Raw genomic sequence first — 19,952 nt, forward strand, 5'->3', positions numbered from 1 at the left:
GACTAGGGAATATGTAAGAATTCGGTAAGCAACTGTTTGTTTCGTTTTATTATTGTCGTTTTCAATACACCATTTCTTCTAATAAGTAAGGCCTGCACTTTATCCAGTCTAGGCAAAAAACGTTTTAGACACTATGAACCTTACTTTCAAGAAATTACTAAAGTACATTGCCATGGCACGAGAGCTTCTCAAAATAATAACTTTCACTTACGTAGTGTCAGCTCAAGAAAAGGTCAAGGCAGTTTGAAATTCTTAGGCCCAAAAATATGGAATGATTTACCTTCAGAAATAGTCGGGGCTACGAGTATTAAAACTTTCACGAAAAAACTTAAAATTCATTATATGAATAAACTTGCTCTGTGACTGTTTTTATTGTCACAACATTGACGACTATTTTGCAAATTGTTTCGGTTTGAACATTGTTGGTAGCCTACTACGTAGGCCTACTAGCCTACTCACGAACTGGTGCTACGTAGGCTACTACTTATTAACGGCTGTCATCTTATTAACTGTACTCAAGTCGGCCTATAAACTGACTGATTTTAATAAAGTATTAAGATGTAAACTATGATTAGGCCTACTTTTAGTGTTTTTTGCTAGCAGTTAACAGTTGTTGATTTTTTCCTCATACTACTTTTGTAGGGCATGATATTTTTGATGTTTGAATAAAACCACAGGAATTCACTTTTTTGTTTTCATTTTCACGGAACTAAAGCTTATCTTGTTTTCAACGTAGGCTAATGCCGATGCTTTACATTTGTCACATTAAAAACACGGGAAGCAGCTGACTCGATGACTAATATAGTCTTTCGCTGCTTCCTGTCTGTTGTTGAATATATATATATGTTTGTAGTTGTACCGTATACTAATTTTCGCAACAGACAAAATAAAAGGTTTCTCTCTCTCTCTCTCTACCAAAGCTTTATCACTATAAAGCAATTTAACGATTTAGTAAATATTTTGGCCAAATTGAGCTCGAAAATGGAAACTTTCCGCTTGTTGGTACGAAAGGCAATCATGAAAACTCAATGGATAAATGATATAAAGTATTTGGAATGCAGCAATGCTAAGGGGGGCGAAGCCCCCCAGAATTTTGAATGACTTTGACTGCGCCTCTGGGCCCACCTACTTTTAAAATGGTTCCTCCATCCCTGATTTTAACCAAACATTTTTGTGCGTAACTATAAAATCAATTTCGGGCCCCCAAGAATCACATTCCTGGGCCCTCAAGGGTACGCCGTACCCTTCGTACCCCCTCTCATAGGCCTTGACTGGGAAAGTTACTTGCAGAGCTTAATCCTGGCAGTTTCGCATACTTGTAGAGGCTTTGAATCATGACGCAGGGCCGGTCACCGAGATTGACAGAATGAAGTTTCCGATTGTTGAAGTCTTGTTGCCGGGGAACTATTCCATCCATTAGATGCCGCTGAATGGAGAGCAGTCCTTAACGTGCGTTGCTCAAGCGCACACCCCGGGAGTCGAACCAGCGCCGCTTGATCTTGAAGCTTCTGGTCACAGCGGTACCCATAATCTCTTCGTGGGAAAATTGTAACATAAGATTCCCGAATCCGTTCGTCTGCATGTAATGACCGAAAAAGAAACACTCCTTTGAAACGTCTATTCAAATTTGTATTTCTGTAAAATTAGCCACCTGGCTGTCGAAAATGGGATGCAACACCGTACACCACTAAAACTTGTCACTACAGAACAGATTACTTGGATAAAAGACGGAAATTTTCGTCCAGCTGACAAGCACTAAGCAAAACAGTTAAATGTGCGACTAACTCTCAAGCAACCATTTCACGAATGACCAGAATAGATATCAATATCTCAAACTCACGTACGCAGTACTGTGACGTAATAGTGAAAGACATTGTCACGCAATTCAAACAGGTGTTCAAAGGTGGTGATGCCATGTTTCATGTTTAAACAGGTTTAGTTCAGTTGTTCAGTTCAGTTGTTTTTTTATTTCTGACCATCATATCAAAACAATACACGTCAATATAGCAAAGGTCAAGAAAAAAGGTTTGATACAGGTTTGATACAAGTCTTACGAACGATGGTGCAATTTTGGCTCATTTTTAGGAAAAATTCCATGACGTAATACGCTAAGATTCAGTAGACCTGAACGGTTTTTATATGACGTTTGATTAGGTGAACAATTGTCTGGAACAGCTTCTTCGATCCAGAAGTGACGCGCTAACCTTACAATCATTAGGAAAAAAATCAAAAACACGAGCATTTAAAAATAAACATACGGTACTGAGCTTATAATATCTACATTAGTTAATATCTACATAATGAAGTAAGCAATGATCATGCTGCTAAAAGGGAAACTCAATCTATTGCATTCCAAATGATGTTTTGAATAAAAGAAATTGTGAAAACTCAAAACTCACGCTTCAGTGACTAAATGAGTGTTGCCAGATGGGAAAAGTTCCTAACTTTTTCAATTCTGATGGAAAATGTTATGGTAATGGTAATTGTAGTGCAAGTTTGGACTGGCAGTGTTACCACATCCGATTAAGGTTTGCAGTAAAACCACCGTTTTAGACAGGTGAAGCCCATTTTATGGAAAATACTGTTTATAAATAATAAAATACCGTTCCTGTGTATAATTGTACTGCACTATTCTCCCAACAGACAAAATAAAAGGTTTCTCTCTCTAAAAGGCAACTTTTTTCTTTTGTACATATTTGTGGAATTGCGAGAGTTCTGTAAAGGTGGGGCAATCTGCAATCTAATTTGAACATTTTGAGGCGGTGCTGGGGTCAACCGGGGTGACTTTGTTCACCAGGGTGATTTTGATCAGACTCTGTTTTAGCTTTGTAATCGCCAATTTGAGTAATTGGACTTCGCTCAAGTACTTCAGACCACATCCTTGGAATTTGAGCGAAGTCCAGTTACTCCAATTGGTGATTACAAAGCTAAAACAGAGTCTGATCAAAGTCACCCAAGTGAACAAAGTCACCCCGGTTGACGGGGTAGTCACTAGCTAGAGCAGTCGCATATGGGACTCATAAAGGTGCTTTGCAGACACCATGCTTAGAAAGTTAATATAATTCCATGTATGGGTAATTGGGTGTGCACATTAAAAGAATGCGGAGTCAAAACGTAATTCCTGTAAGTTGCCTTGCAACATCTGCTTGGCCCGGTGGTAGAAAATGTCTGCGACACTCGCAAGGATGTTGGCTCGACACTGCTCCTAAACATGAGGTTTGTTCTTGATGATACTTAATGACATCTGGTCCGCCCCAATATCTCAGTTGGTTAGCGCGTGACTTCGTGAACGAAGAAGCTTCAAGATCAAGCGACTCTGGTTCGACTCTTGGGGTTTGCGCCTGAGCAACACATTCTACGGACTGCTCTCCATTCAGCGGCACCTAGTGGATGGAATAATTCCCCAGCAACAAAACTAACAATCTTATTTTCTCTTTGTCAATCTCGGCAACCGACCCTGCGTCAAAAGCCTCTACCTACACAGTGGCATAGCCAAGGGGGGGTTTTGGGGGTTACAACCCCCCCCTTTGGCATGCGTGTGACGTCACGATATTGAGAATGATGCTTTCAATCTTTTTATCTTGAGAATGATGCTTTCAGTCTAAAAAAAAATTTGCTTAATTTTAAACAAAACTGCATTAAAAGAGGGAGTTTTGCCAATACCAAACATTTCAACCAGGAATTAGCAACAAGAAAACATAGAGACTTAGATTTATTTCCGAAAAATGCCGAAGAAAACATGACCTTATCCTTTTGCTATGCCACCGGACAGCACCATTTTACAGGAATATTTATACCCACATTTTCATTGAAAATGCTCTCAGAATGCACCAAATTCAAAGTAATTTTTCAAAATTTTCTGGGGGAGGCCCTCCCAGACCCCCCGCCGCTGGGTGGTCAAAACCCCCCCTTTCAAAATTCCTGGCTACGCTACTGTACCTACAAGTATGCGAAACTACCAGGAATAACATATCAAGGCTTTGTCAGTCCGAGGATAAAGATTTAAAACCAAACTAAACCTGGCATGCGGAAAAAATAATGAGAGTAGCTGAGTCGATGACCATTATGTTCTTTTGCTGCATCCTGTTGTCTGTTGTGTTGCATCTGTAATCACAATGTTCCATAGCCTACTGTATGTTGCAGTGGCGGAATCAAACCTGGGAGAAGGGGTGATCATTATTTTATCTTGCTGTAGGCTATATGAAGCTTTCTTAATGACAGTAGCAATATTATGTGCTTGACAAATGACAATGTAGACCTATGAATAATTTTTGCAAGACGTTCTATGCATAAAGTATTACCGGTATCTTTAAAACAATGAAAACTATTAATACTACAAAAAGTGCCCAACGCTAAGCAAAAAAGCAAAGTAGAGCGAATTAAAATAGAATCTAAAATTCTATTATTATTTTATAATAGTGATTCTATTTGAATGAGGACCTTTTGATGATCCTCCTTTAGGTGAAACAAGTATTATCGTTATGTGTTTTACACTGACCCATATCTTTTTGTTCGATCTTTTGGTATTAAATTTTCTTTAATTGCAATAAAGAAGAGTACCAATTTCTTCCAAAAAGTAACAAATAAAGTTGCGTTTAGATTTACAACTACAATATGCTTTTGTATAACGCTGTATCCATCACAGATATGAGTTGCTTTCAACGCTTTGAAAGCAGACAGCTTCAACTATTTAGAAGTAGTCATCAACAAATGAAAATGCAAATGCAAAGCAACACCATTGGCTAACATGTGTTGAATACTCTATGATTCAAAAATATAACATATATATATATATCATATTATACTGTATATATATAAAGTACAGGATCTGCATCACATCTCATCCTGTATCACTTGAACATATCAATCATAGTTATTGCATTGTAGCCTATCAACTACAATGACCATAGCAGGCTAAATATTTTAGCGCTGCTTCTAGTAAACTAGTTGGCATTTGATATAATGCTATTGTACTGCAAACCAATATCATTGTTTCTGAAAAATTTTAAAACATTTCTGTTAATCATAAATCAAAGCTGTTGAAATTATTGAAATTTATTACTTCACTGTTTTTTAAACATCACATGGGCATAGACAAAGTGAGTTTACTCAATAAGTTACTAGTAAAACTTCCTTATAACTTTCATGATTTTGTTATTGTAAAAAGAACCAAATCACAATGTCTGCCTTACAAAGAATGATGGAAAAGAACAAAGGCTTACCGCCATTACCACAAAGCAACACATCAACTAGCAGGTGAAGTATTAAAACTCAACAGCAATGGTTGTTCATAATAGTCGGCTCAAAAGAATGTTTGTTCAGTATTACTCCAAAGCACATACCTGTGTTTCAGCATGACACTTGATGGCATACTAAAAAGAATGGTAGTAACTGATTCGATGGCCACATGTCCCTTCGCACTATTTTCTGTTTTGCATCTGTTATCGCAGTCTACTGTATATTGGCATAAAGGGAGAAAAATACAACATGTTGTTTGTTGCATACCATGAGGCAGTTTGAATAGAAGTGAAATGTCCCTGAAGGTTGTCGAACACTTTACGCTATATTCAAGGAACTTGTTTAACTAAGTTTACCTATCGTATCCCATTCTAGCAAACTCGACACCATTACCAAATTGTCTTTTCTGTTTTGTTACTGAACTGGGAATATAAATAGAATTTCACACCACCAAATTATTGAACATAAAGTTGCAACCATTCGGACGTCAGCTAACATTGCACTAAACTGAAGAAAACTAAAAACTGTTGCCTTTCCTTTGGGAAGGCACCTTTCTCACAGGTAAAGGCGTAAGCAAAAATTTAGCAAAGCGCGAGCACAAACAAATTATGTATAGAGTCAACATGCAGATCTGACTCAATGCATAAGGCAAATGAGCCTCCACAACAGGGTCTGCTACTATTCGGTGAGTCCGATTCGGTGAGTCCGATTCGGTGAGTCTGATTCGGTGAGTTCCTAACCTCTAACCCCTAACCCTAACTCCTAACCCCTAACCCTAAAACGGCAATGATAATTAGGCCACGGTACCCGATAATTAAAAAAAAAAATTGAAAAAATCCCCCGTTAAGGGATCGGACTCACCGAATCGGACTCACCGAATCGGGCCATTCTGCCACAACAAGTACCAGTAGTAGGAACCATTGGCCTACTAGCAATAGTTTGTCTAATTTGTGCAATAGTGCTTACTAAAATTTAACACCTATTAATTGCGATAAAATTTAAAAATTAATGTGCTTAAGTATTGGGAACTTACACACTTGGCAAATTAAGAGAGCAAGTCTTTTAGGCGCAGACAGTTAGGTGCCGGTCGAACAGGTGCGCACACTGTGGCATCAGGATATTTAGGAGCAGAGCACTGTGGCACCTGTTCATTTAGGTGCTATTCTAACTCTGCAGATCGTATCATCTTGGCAGGTAGGGCAATTCTTGCGAGTACGTGTGAGACAACGCTCTACTACATGAATACATTTCTATAGGGCATATGAACCCTGGCTAGTGGCTACAAGTTGCAAGCATAATGGTGTGACTTTGCTTGTTATTAAACCGAGTTGGGGTTTTGACGGAAAACTAAGTTACTCTTCACTCAAGCCTACTAAGTTACTTTTCACCCATCGCTTGAATACAGGCTATGGCAGTGGCGGCTGGTGAGTCCTAGAAATGGGGGTGCTGCGGCCGGGCTTCGCCCGACGGCGTGTCCGCCGAAGGCGAATACAACAGCGGCGGGGGGGGGGTCTCCTTCAGAAAATTACATTTGATTTGGTGCATTCTGAGCATATTTTAGCTCTAAATTGTGATAAAAGTTTAATGTAAAACTTGGCTTATAAGTTTTGCAAATGTGTAATATTTTGAACGGGACAATCAACAAACATATGTGAATAACACGTTCTTAATGATTAAAAGAGAAAACGCTTGTTTTTTTAAATTACCTACTTGACAAAAAATTCTCCCGTGGCCTATGTCACTTTACATTTTGGATGTAGATACGTTGCTTGTTGCATGACATATTAAATTTAAGCAGTTTTTTCCAAGGATGGGAAGTAGACATATCCTAAAAAGTATCAGTTTTTCTAGTGCCTCCATATTTGCGTTCTTTTTTAACTAAAACTACCCTAATACTAATCAGCGAAAATGTAAACTACTAATTGTTTTTTTGCGTAATGTTTAACAAATCATAATTTCACAGCGTAAAGGCGGATTCATACTGGTGTCGCTATTGCGTCGTAAACTACTTTTGACGTCACCACGAAGCCAGACACAGTGCATCGACTTTTCACTCTGTGCCTTTTTTTCTTGTTCTGCCCATGTGCTGTCCAGAAGACAGCACATCGCTTTACAATTCGTTTGTACAAGCAATTCGAGAAAACACGCGGCTCTACGACGTCACAGTCGATGCCTCTACGGCAGGGGTCACCAACTTTTTTTGAATGCGGGCCACTTTGGCACTAAGGAGAGCTGTGGCGGGCCGCACTAATAAAATGTTAGGTAGGTTGACTCTTATGCTAGAAAAGAACGCATTTCGTACCCAGTATCCAGCGTTACATGTTGTTCATATTTATGTTAGAATACCGTAGCAACAAAATTAATCGAACAACGCTACTGCCAGGCCAAGGTCCTTTTACAACACTTTTGACTTTTTTAACAATGCCTAATAAATAGAGGCCACTTGTTTTGCGCACTTATAGCGAGGCAAGCGGTTTCATCAGAATATTCATCGCCAAGCAAGAGTGGTGTTGTTACTTCGCTTCGCAAAAGATATCTTGCAATTAACAGTTTCAGTAAACAAGGAAATGTTTGACACATCTCAATACAGGCAACAATAGTGACCTGCAAACATATCAGCAAAAAATAGACTCCAATAACAGGGAAAAAAAAACCAGGTACCATCTTCTCTTCTCTCGTGTTGTCGCTATATGTCAGGGCATCCGTTGGTTAACCACTGCCTGGTGTCGTCATCGATGGAAACTAGGCCTTCCATACCATGAGGAGGTCTGTATAGCCGGCAATCCTTGATAATGTGTGCTGCCGTCTACATTTCACCACACTCACAAGCAGCACTCTCTGCCGACGAAAGCAAGCACCTCCACGTGGCCGCCCCCGCAAGTACCGACTTTGGGAAACTAAACTTGCTACAACTGTCGCTATAAAGTTATGCGGAAGAACAATCATCAGAATGGCACCCCCAGACCAAGCACAGCGCCCTTGTCAGGGCGAACAGCACCAACTGTTGTAGGTCAAGGAGTGACCATTCTGCAACTAAATGTTGAAGGCACCACCAACGCTAAACTAGACATCATCACACCAGGTACTATGAAACAAACGCTTGTGGAAATCACCGAAAAATCGTAATTTATGAACAGTCTTCCCTCTAAAAAAGCAATGAGTTGGTTTTTCATCCTTTTTGTGAGAATCTATAAAACCTTCTTTCTTTTATTATAGACAACTGTCACTTGCGGTGCTCATCAGCGTGGCAAGAATTTGTTGATTAACAACATTTTGCAGTACTTGCTTTGGCAGTACATATACTATAATTGGAACGATATAGGTTAGCATGGCTCCTGCGCAAGGATGACACGCAAAATCGTGAAGCGTTCCATATTTCTTAAAAAAAAAACGTTTTGCAGTAGGCCTACTAAGCTAAATATTTTCATAATACAATCAGAAAAAGTCTCTAAATTTATATGTAATATATTGCCAATTTATTATAAATTGAGTTGGCACACCGACCCATTTTGCGAACAAAAACTTGCATAAAGAGAACACTGCTCGTGAAACACAATAACAGTGAAACTCGCACTAGTGTTTACATGACATTTGCCAACTTAAAATAAGCAACCCTATGCTCACAGACAATTTCAAAATTCGAAAACAGACGTTTTAATCAACCACTGGGACAGTGTGGCTGGACATCGCATTGGAATAACTTTAAGCAACCCCACCTAGAAATATAATCTGATTGGTCGGTCGGTGAAATCGTATGCAATGCGAAAATATGCTTCCAGGAAAGTATTTTTTGCCTTTGTGCTCTTTAACTCCATCAAGAAAAGTATTTTTGGTTATACTTGTATGCTGATACCTTCCGCGGGCGCAGCGATACAGCGTGGCGAGCCGCATGCGGCCCGCGGGCCGCCATTTGGTGACCCCTGCTCTACGGCATTCTGCTTGTGTGCTGTTTCAAAACAGCACATATTTCCTAGCACGCAGAGCTTCCAAATATAATTTACACTTATTGCAGTCAGCAATTCTGTGAACAGAGAACATAAAATACATTTTGGGCAGAAGAAACACTAAGATATTTGAGAAACTTTTTGTGAAAACTTTTATGGGAGTGCTGCAGCACCGCAGCACACACTAGCGAGCCGCCCCTGGGCTATGGTACATTTTTTATTGATATTTAGTCTAGTTATTATTTGACTTAACTAAAAGTGAACTCAGTTATGTTCGGAAACTTAAATAATTATTGATAATAAAGCTTTTGCTGATGCAAACCAGGACTAAAAACAAATAAATGCCGAACACGCGCATTAACAAAACAACATATTTTTCTGTTCAATATGACATTTTGTGTGAAAAGCATTGTCCTACCTGCCAAGCTGATATAATCTGCAGACTTTACTAGTAATAGCACAATTAGCACATAAATGACAGGGCGCCACAGTGCTTCGCACCTAAGTATCCTGAAGCCACAGTGTGCGTGCTTATTTGACCGGCGCCTAACTGTCTGTGCCTAAAAGACGTGGACCCCAAATTAAGGTAATTGTTATTGTCTCCAGTAGCCCAAATGTGTGAATCATCAAACAAATTTGAATTCTGTCAACACTGTGGTATATCAAATAAACTAATGATTTTTGTAAGTTCATTGGGTTTTGTCAGTCGCTCTGTGTAAACAAAATAAGTATTTTATGGTTAGAATTTCAAAATTGTAAATCAAACTGAGTGTGTAATACAACTTTGATGGAGAGGTAACTTATCTCTTTACAAATCGAACAGATGTTTACGTTTCTCACAGGTCATTTACCAGCAAAAAAGATTACTCAAGTCGACCATGGACCGACTACTTTGAGCATCAACAAAATGTCAAAGTTGGAAAGAATGTTTTCCGATATTATCAAAATGGAACTAGTGGTCCACTCCTTGTGTTTTTGCATGGTGGAGGATTCTCTGGGCTCAGTTGGGCTCTATTGGCGGTGTGTACTTTTTTATCTTAGCTTCACATTTGATTGTTCTGGTTTGGTCAGTCTGTTCAATACAAGTCACCTTGCCAACAGGTTATATCTATTTTATTTTAAACTTCTGTTCATAAATGATATGTTATGGCCAACTGTACTTTAGTTCAGCCATTACCTGGTCATAATATTACGTTACAAGAACATTATTGTTGAAGAAAACACCATTTGTTGTTTTTGATTGGTTCTATTTTCTATTATTTTGTGACTAATCTTGCTTTCACCTACAGCACCTAACGTTCGAAGTGATCATTATCGTAATACCATTGCAGAAAATTTTGTCCTCGTTAGTTGAGTGCCGGTGCATTGCGATTGATATGAGAGGACATGGTGGCACATCCACTGCTGATGATTCAGATATGTCTGCTGCCACATTGGCAAGGTAACTTCAACATCATTACAGACTTATTTTGAAATTTGTTTCTTATTATATATATAGTTACTTATTTAATACTGAAAGTTCCAGTTAAAGATTGAATGCACCAATGAATGATGAAGTGCTGTGAAATGTTTGGAACAATGTTTTAATTTAAGTCAGTTTTGAATTAAGTTTCTAAGTGGAAGAATTTGTTTTCTCCAAATACCATTTGTGTCGAGTGCCGTGGCCGTGCCACTATTTTCAATATATTTTTGGTTTAAAACAGTTGTCTGATTTTGAAATTGTAGCTTTTACTGCAACTGCCACATTTTTAACAAAACTCTAAAATGGTTATAATTGTTTGCAGCGATGTATGTGACTTTGTTGAGGCTTTGAATGAAGATTCTCGAGTTGTTTTGATTGGCCACAGCATGGGTGGAGCCATAGCTGTTCACACAGCTGTACTAAATCACCTTCACCGATTGGCTGCATTAATTGTGATTGACGTTGTTGAGGGTATGTTTTTGTGAAGTGATTTTACAATAAATGTTATCAACACTACAAAAATTGCTCAATGCTCAACACAAAAACTAAATGGAGCGAGCATAGCGAATACTGTATAATTGCTAATCTCCCAAAAACCTCAAAAGCCTTATTCATCCTTATTGTGTTCCTCAGAAGGTCCTTATTCAAATAAAAAGTTATATGATATATATATGCTAAATACAAACAAAAAGCAAACAAGTCATGTAGGAATATCGAAACTTAAAGAGGTAATTTCAGCATAGAAATATTTTTCAACTCTTCTGGTGCTTTTTCAATCCTTATTTTAAGAGATCATTGTTTCCAAGCTCGGTTTTACAGAAATGCTTGTGCTTGAGACCTATTGGTTTCTCCAGTTGATAAAAAATCCCTTTCTATGATTGCATGCAATAAGCCTCTCTAATATCTTCTTACAAATATGCTAAATACTAAATACAAGTATGCTAAATACTGTGTTTTATAGAGTAGGACAATTATATATGATCTATTTGAATAAAAACCTTCTGAGAATCCCAATAATGGTGAAACAAGCTTTTAAGGTTCTTAGGAGATTAGTATAGCAACTATATTTGTTGTAAAATTGTTGTTGTGATGTAAATGTTACATTAAATGTTGTGATGTAAATAAACAATAAATGTTATTAATACTACAAAAAGTGCTCGATGCCAAGCAAAACAAAGTAGGCCTACGGTACATCAAATACAAGAGATTTTTAAAAGTAGTAACTGTATTTGATGTAAATGTTACATTATGTAAATTTGAAGTAGTGTACTCATAATAGTCACCCGGCGAGCTGAACCCAAACTGACTCTTGCCAATGTCCGTATTGATGGACACTGCCCCATCAAGGACAGCCTGGCCTTTCAGACTGGCAAGAGTGGCTTTTTATCTATTAGTTAGTGAATGAATGAAATGGAACATCTCATGCTTTTTGAAATTTAGTGTCCAGAGCCGATACACCTCAAGTTGAAAAACCAATGAGTTATAAAGATGTGGGTTTTTTATAAATTTGTTAAAGCCCCAAACAGAAATGGAAGACGCCGTAAGGTGTCCTTCGTTCTGTGCCTGGATGACTTTATAAAATCACCACATTTTCATAATTCATTGGGTTTTCCACTTGATGTGTATTGTGTATATATATAGTCCTGAGCTGGAGACAGTGCCGGTGTGAAAGCGTTTCAGATACTTTGATTAAATAAAACTTCACAATATGGATCGACCTGTTTTAGCCTGATGCTGCGAGTTCGCTGTGGTAATAGCGAATTGTACTAGCTTTCGGAACACAGTTCCCTAGTCATGTCCTATGATGAAATGTGCTATATAGATTATAGAATGGCTGCTGTTTTGAATGCTGTCTGTTGAGTTTCTGTGTTGTTGGGCGTTAATTACTGTGGAATTTTGTTGAATCAGTTGATTAATAGATTAGGTGACACAGTTCTTCCGTTTCGGCACGGTTGTTAATTTTTGGATTCCGTTTACTCGATCTTTTGGATTCTGTCTAGTATACAGAATCCAAAAATCAACAACCGTGCCGAAAAGGAAGAACTACGTCGCTTAATCTATTAATCAACTGATTCAAACAAAACTTCACAGCAATAACGCCTAACAACACAGAAACTCAACAGACAGCATTCAAAACAGCAGCCATTCTATATAGCACATTTCATCATAGGACATGACTAGGGAACTGTGTTCCGAAAGCTAGTGCAATCCGCTATTACCACAGCGAACTCGCAGCATCAGACTAAAACAGGTCGGTAATACTACATTGTGAAGTAAGCAACGATCATGCTGCTAAAAGCGAAACTCAATCAATTGCTTAAATAATGTTATTCAACTAAACTATTTGATGGTTCATCATCTGTTTACGGTTACGGTACACCATAATTACGTTTCACCTCACATATGAAGCTTTTTATCGCATTCAACATCTTGTCCATCATCTTCTCATTTTACTATTTTGCATAAAACCATTGATTGAAGTTTTCACACCACTATTGTGTATAAATTCTAGGAACGGCATTGGAAGCCCTGCATTCGATGCGTCATGTCTTGCAGAGTCGACCTCGATATTTCGATTCGGTCGAGAAGGCAAATGAGTGGTGGTAGGTTGGTTTTGCACCGGGTTGTATTGTTTTAGTTCAAAGGCAACTGCGTAGATATTCTATTTGTTGTTTCTGTTGAATTCTTTTATTTACAAAATTATTGTCGAGCATTTGTGAGCTGCGCCTGAATCAATTGGAATGAAGGATTTTGCAGTCTGGGATATTTATTGCTTTAATTTCTCCGTGTCAGATCGATGTTGAATATCAACTTATTAATTTTTCTATCCAGCGTCAGGTCGGGGTACATTCGAAACCTGGAGTCAGCACGTGTGTCTATGATTGGTCAGCTGATTAGGTGAGTGACGTTCCCGTATGCCGATTGTTTGCCACATCCAGGTCAATGCCGGGTGCTGGAAGCTTTAGTTGAAGTGAGCCCATTCGACAAAGAATCTTCCCGTCTACATTCATACACGTCAGTGTCTTGTAGCCGCGTGTCCTCAGTGGGTGTCGAACCGAGGCCCTTTCGAGTCGTACCAACGTTCTCGATCACGTTGATGGGGAGTGAGGCGTGACTTTAACAATGGGAAAGCACTTTCCCAAGCATTCTGCCTTTGGAACTTTGTTTTATAACAAATTAGTTTATTTATATATATGCTTTATCCCAGTGGTTTCCAACCTGGGGGTAAATTACCCCCGGGGGGTAATATGCGATACTTCGGAAGATAACGCGGCACCCAACCACGCTAAAAACAAATGTTGTTCGCGATTACGAGCGATCACTCCAAACATTTTTTATCCATCTGAAGTGCGAGCTGCGTTGCGGTAACAGACACTGGTTGCCACCAGTGGCAGCTCATACAAAACTATCAAAAGGCTGCAAAAGGCTTTTGTTTTTCGTTTGTGACGTCGCAATGCATTCTGCATTTTTGTGGCATATTGTATTCCGCTGGGCTAGTTAGCAGAGTTGTCAGTTGTGCTGTTTTCCCGCGAAATTGGGCGAAAAACTGTTTTCCCGCGAAAAAAAAAAACACTAAAAACGATATTTTTTCTTCCGGTGATTGTTTCTGAAAACTTACTAAAAAGTAATGAATAACACGATATTAACTAGCAGCATGATGGTTAAGTTCTTTTACGAAGTGAATATTTAAGGTAACATGCTATAATCGCTACGTTTATGTGAGTAACGGCTCGAAAAAAGTTGGGAAACACTGATTTATTCGATTGTGTTGCTTTGCCTTGCTTGTCTTTGGTACAAAAAAGCAAACTTTTTCTTGAAGTTATGTCAACCAATTATGTTGAAGTATAGACAAGCAAAACAAAGTAACCTTAACGGGTTTAACATAATGTATTACATACAAAACAAAATACATATATAACATAATAACTCAAACGTTTTCGACACTAATTATGTTGAAGTTTTGGACAAATTACTTTGAATTTGGCGCTAATTTTCAATTCACCGTCGGGTGGCTCCAGAGAGCAAATAACAGTTTGCTAATTCAATCCACATCGCCGCTTGCAGAAGCCATTGACGTTTTGAAAGACGCTTAAAATATTTTGCGTGTCGCATATGAACCATGCAACCCTAGTTCAACACCCGGTTAAGGTAAATATTTTGAAATATCGTTTGAATGCGGGGTTAGCCGAATTAGCGCTGGTCGCGTCACTTATGACGTTCATCGGCAACCCAACGGCCAGGGTTGTGTGTTCCATGCCGTTTCCAATATGTCTTTCATTCCCTTCTAACGGCTTCCGAAGTGTAACTGCAATGAATTTCCAACATCGTTCAGCTTCTCTAGTCTTTGCTTTGGCAGCTTGGAAGAACGTTGCGTAACTGTTGGTTGTATCAACAGCTGATGTTTTAAGCGGCCAATTTATCTAATCGTGTGGTTTGCGCGAAGTTCATTAGTGAATCAGTAATCGGCGATTCTAATCTGCGGATTACGGTTCATCGGCCAATTTGCTTAATCGGTGAATGGTCCGTCCACCTCTGAGTGGCTCATCTCCATCCAGGTTGCAATGGATTACACAGCCGCGACCGATGGAAGCGACCTTCATCTGCAGCATATGTTTAAGACTAGGCTGCACCATCTTGATCTTAAACTGCAGTTTCTCAGTTTGTGACGCCCAATCGCTTAATCAATTGCGCGTAAGAAGTTGTGGGCTGAAAATACCACTACTTTGAAATTAAGTTTATTTACGACGAATTGTGATACACGATACACTCAATAAAAGTAAACATGAAATACGAAAGAATAACCACAATAGAAAATACGAGGTTCATTTAAACAAACAAACAGCAATAATACTTGTTTATATTTTGGTATATTGTAAACATGCTTTTTAACGTACTCGGCGCATATGGAACATCCCCAGGTTGTAGTGCGTATCTGCTCTGTCAACTATATGGCTTCAGTTTTTCTGTTAAACATATGATTAAAGGCCGTCACGCCCACTACCTTGGAAGTGTTGGAGATAGCGTGCCAGTAGGTAGGTTAACGTCATGGCTGTGGTTGGGAAAAGACGTGTTTGATGATGGACTCGAAGATTCGTTTCCTTGCCTTTCCGTCAACTTGATCTGATTCTTCAATAACAGACCTCAGCTTGGGTATGACAAGAGAGAGTGAATGGGCATTTAATGTAACGAATGCTGAGAGACTAAGACTATGTGAGCTTGATCTCCCTGCAATGCAAGTTCGCCGCCTGCTGCGAGAATTTGTTACATTCTGTTTGCTATGGTATCAACCATAGCGATCATACCAACAAAGGTTGTCCAATACTATGCTTCCAAAGTTTAAACAAAAGAAGCAAGTTTTTTTTTCGTTGAACTATCAAACGGACATGGAATACTGTCTCTTATGTGGATAAGATAAGTAAAACAACAAGAAGTTTTGCTGACATTTTTTCGTATTCAGACTTGTTTCTTTGACCATAGACAAATAAAGCCTAACAACCACACGGCATTTAACATAATAACATGAAAATAAACTAAAAACTGCAAACGTTTTCGGCCATACTCATGTTATCCCTTTTCAAGTACCAACTGACTGATGTTTTTCATGAATTGAAATTACAATAATGATCGTATGATGTGTCGTTGTTTCAAAGATATTTGCAATTAGAACCAACTTGAGTGAGTGTAGATTGTTTTTCTTGAGGATGTGAAAGTGTTAAAGCTTGACCTTTCACCTTGTATAGATTTTGTACCGCAAATAGAGACCTGACCTCTGAACTTGACAGCTTAAAATATTCTCTCCTCTTTGAGGTGCCGTTTGTTTCTCTCAAATATCACGTTGCTTCCCCTCTTCTGGTTGAATGTTGAGTGAAATGTTGTCGCCAGCAAGCTTCTCCGGTTTTTTTGATTTCTTTTGGTTTTGTCTGGCACCTCTTACGTCACAATCTAAGCACACTTGGTTGTCGACCCAGGCCTTTATAGCAGACATGTCCATGCCCGTGTCGCTGTGATCATGGTCGAATGTCTGTCCAAGCATTTGGCATCTCCTGGGTGATTCCACCGACTGTTTGGACGAAGTTGATTCTACCGACTTCGTTGAAGTGGATTGAACCAACGATGAACGGGAAGACGATCTCGATGTTCCGCTTGAATGACTGCTGTTCGTCATCAAGTCTGTTGAAATTTTGTCAAATAACATCGAAGGAACGTCGACTTCCTTACCGCGTCGTCGGATCATGTCTTTGTGCCACTCTCCAGTCTTTGTTTTCAATCTCCTGCAATAGGAAATAAACAACATAAAATGACACCAAAGAAACAGCACTGACCGTGCTTATGATGGAACTTTGGTGAACAGAATTTGTATATTTGAATGTGGTTGCTTAAACTTGTGAGACATAGTTTTCGAAATTGTTCATATAGCTTTAATGTTGTTTGTCGTATCCAGGCTTACACCTGGTGGTTGAAGATTTAGATTAAGTGGACGGAAAGGCAAGGAAGCCAATCTTCGTGTCCACCTTCAGGCACGTCATTAGGTGTGCCAAAGACACAACCGCATGCTCATGAGTGGTGTCGAACCGGCAACCTTTCGATTGCCGTTCCAGGGCTCTTACCACTCGGCTATTCAGCCGACATAGCTTTAGTGATTATTCGTTTCTGAAGGTGCTTGAACACCTAATAGTGGGAACGTTAGTGGAGTAGGCTAACAAAAATAATTTACAAAACGTTTGGTTTTCTTCTGCATCCCAACAATTCTATCACTCACACCACCAACCCACCACAACAATAGATTCCATAATGTTACTTATAGGGATCAATTCACTATCAAAAAGTTTGTACTAAATCGCAATAGGAAACTACAAAGCGTCTGTTGACCGTAAATAGAAGTCGCCTGCCATCAATGGTGATAGGTTTTGAATCATAAAAATATGTTTTCAAAGTAAGAATGGCGCGCTCCTTCTGTGACGTCATCTATTTTGTACTGTACACTTACGATTCGTGTCGGCTCGTCCTCATATCGTTAAGTCTTTCGATCTGCTCGCGAACCGCCATCTGCCACAACCTCCGCTCCTCCCGATCCTTAACGAGACTGTTCCTCTTGAGGACCTGGAAAATCGCGATTCTTACTAGTGACTCTCTTCTTCGGTTATTAGCTTATGTGGGTGACTGCTTCAGCAATTTAAATTGAAAATAGCTAGAAAGTCGGTTTCATAGTATCCATGCTTTATTGTTTACTTTGTTAAGTGTTGGAAAATATAAATAAATACTTGGAAATGGTAAATTTATGAGTCGGTTATACAGTGCGCATTGGCCTTCCCTGTAGTAAATCCATGGGCATGTATTAGTCATACCGGTATACTGAAAGGTTACTAAAGTGCTGTAGCTTGTGATACGTGGAAGTTAAAACGGCTCCACGTTCATAAGGCACGAAACGTTTTGCTCGAGCATGAGCAAGTGGAGGATGCTGACATTCGCGATGTGTGGATGTGGCATGGAAGAGAATACCGCCAACCACGTCATCTACCGCGCTTCGAGTGATTTGGATGGCGAAACAAAACAATGGTTGGTCGACGCCTGCCCTGAAATCTAGCCCCGGACCACTACCATTGCGTCGATGGTGAAAGCCAGAGCCCTTCAACCTTTGGATTAGCAAAGGACGCTTGCAAAAAAGATGAAAATATTTATTTTGCAAAAAAAACTTCCGCTGATATTTTTTGAATAATTTGTGAGATTCGTATTGGGAAACTGTATCTGTGTGTTATATTGTGCAGTCGTGCTATTATAGCGGGTAAAGCGGCTACCTGTGTGTTGGTGGTTGTGAGTTGGACAACTTGCACTGGTGGGTTCGTCTGGTGATGAAGGGGACAATGTTGCCAACGTGCATAATGTTTTGTCACTAAGGTTGAAGTTTGACAAATCAATCAATCACTTCATCAATAACAATAAAGTTGCTGCGGGAACTCACCTGAAATATTTTGGCTTTTTCATAATCAGTCAAGACTTCGAGGTCCACGACTGTGTCGCAGTTCATGTTGCGGTGGTTTCTTCTGCTGATGTTGATCTTGCTCAGTGCATGTTTGCTTATTATTTTATTTAACACATGTTCCTCCTTGACAGATTAATTTATTGTAAAATCTAGATAATTATCCGTATGCAACTGTATGTTTAATTCAACAAATGCAATAGATTGAGTTTCGCTTTTAGCAGCATGATCGTTGTTCATTTCACAAATGTAGATTCTAACGACCGGTTTTAGCCTGATGCTGCGAGTTCGCTGTGGTAATAGCGGATTGCAATAGCTTTCGGAACACAGTTCCCTAGTCATGTGCTAGTCATTCAACAAATGTTCATTTCACCGACCAGCTAGAAGTAATATTTACATACGTTACGTAACGTTACGTTACATACGTTACGTTTACATTGCATTAAAAGGTACAAATGTTCTAAATTATTAAGAGGGAAATCATGTTACAATTTGACTGAAACGTTTCCTGTTCTTGTTTTGTTCTCGCCAACTTTTTAAATATAAATTTCTAAATATCGATTATTTCTTGATTATAACCTTCTCATTGGTCATGCAGCTTTTTTCTGTTCCATTAAGAATATCGTTTTGACACCTGTGACTTACTGGCTGGTAAATATATCTCCTGTTCTGTGCTTTTGTCTAAAAGAATGGAATTGATTCTACCAGTGTATTAGTAATGACACTGTCTGTTGAGATTGTTCAAACAGAAAGTTTAACACTTGGCTAGAAATCTACGATCACATTTGTACCTGGCATTAAACTAGCAACATTTTCTCCACAGTCTTCTCAACTAGTGAAGCTGCCTTTGTTAATGAAACGATAAAAAACACATTTTCTGACAGATCTTTTTGCGCGTTTATGCTTGTTCTAGAATGGCATGCTTTTTGCAGCGTTGTGGTTTGTCATTAACTAATCGAAACATGAATAAAGCATGAAATGCCAGACCACTGTACTTCGTGCAATGGTCCCATGCCATGTTACAGTTTTATAATGATCTTAATAACGGCTGGTCTTTGAGAACTACCAACAGCGCACGCTATCAGTTCACGAACTTTGTGTCAGTTGGTTAAAAAAGAATTTGCTCTTTTTGTTTGATGCTTTTCTTCATCTGCCAAAGCAATTTATTGTCACTGGACTTTAGACTTTTATTTTCCTTAGATTACTGGAAAATCACCACTTTTTACCTTGAAAATTACATTTCAGTAAAATTGCGAAACTTAAAAGACAAGACTGATGCAACTTCTCAAGCAAAACGATTTTAATCAACAATTTGTTTGCTTCTGTGTCT

The 19,952-nt window shown here is 38.9% G+C and overlaps 2 protein-coding genes and 1 non-coding gene across 3 annotated transcripts in view; 2 read left to right on the plus strand and 1 right to left on the minus strand.

The window, feature by feature from the left end:
* The first annotated feature begins 5,103 nt into the window (after positions 1-5,103).
* The window catches only part of LOC145782738 (protein phosphatase methylesterase 1-like), a 29,334-nt gene continuing 14,485 nt past the window's right edge, over positions 5,104-19,952 (plus strand). Inside the window, exons 1-6 of the mRNA XM_082594498.1 lie at positions 5,104-5,256; positions 10,025-10,202; positions 10,514-10,623; positions 10,967-11,115; positions 13,157-13,247; positions 13,477-13,542. Of these exons, the coding sequence (XP_082450624.1) occupies positions 5,180-5,256; positions 10,025-10,202; positions 10,514-10,623; positions 10,967-11,115; positions 13,157-13,247; positions 13,477-13,542 (671 nt within the window). The 5' untranslated portion in view covers positions 5,104-5,179. The remainder of the gene's footprint in view (positions 5,257-10,024; positions 10,203-10,513; positions 10,624-10,966; positions 11,116-13,156; positions 13,248-13,476; positions 13,543-19,952) is intronic.
* Positions 8,517-8,618, plus strand: LOC145783742 (U6 spliceosomal RNA). Its single transcript, XR_014290958.1, has one exon. It is a non-coding gene; the product is annotated as a U6 spliceosomal RNA (small nuclear RNA).
* Positions 15,453-18,731, minus strand: LOC145782749 (uncharacterized). Its single transcript, XM_082594508.1, has 3 exons — positions 18,605-18,731; positions 17,633-17,745; positions 15,453-16,916 (listed from the first exon to the last, which is right to left on the minus strand). The coding sequence occupies exons 1-3, from the start codon at positions 18,668-18,670 to the stop codon at positions 16,469-16,471; spliced, it is 627 nt and encodes a 208-aa protein (XP_082450634.1). The 5' UTR covers positions 18,671-18,731; the 3' UTR covers positions 15,453-16,468.

Source organism: Aplidium turbinatum, chromosome 14, assembly GCF_918807975.1.
Source record: "Aplidium turbinatum chromosome 14, kaAplTurb1.1, whole genome shotgun sequence".
Taxonomy (NCBI): domain Eukaryota; kingdom Metazoa; phylum Chordata; class Ascidiacea; order Aplousobranchia; family Polyclinidae; genus Aplidium; species Aplidium turbinatum.

Excerpts from the sequence above, each read along its gene's own strand:
- LOC145782749 (XM_082594508.1), bottom strand. The coding sequence starts at position 18,670 with ATGAACTGCGACACAGTCGTGGACCTCGAAGTCTTGACTGATTATGAA. Across the intron at positions 17,746-18,604 it reads AAAAAGCCAAAATATTTCAG|GTCCTCAAGAGGAACAGTCT; the intron begins GTGAGTTCCCGC and ends GCGATTTTCCAG. Across the intron at positions 16,917-17,632 it reads AGGACGAGCCGACACGAATC|GAGATTGAAAACAAAGACTG; the intron begins GTAAGTGTACAG and ends TTCCTATTGCAG.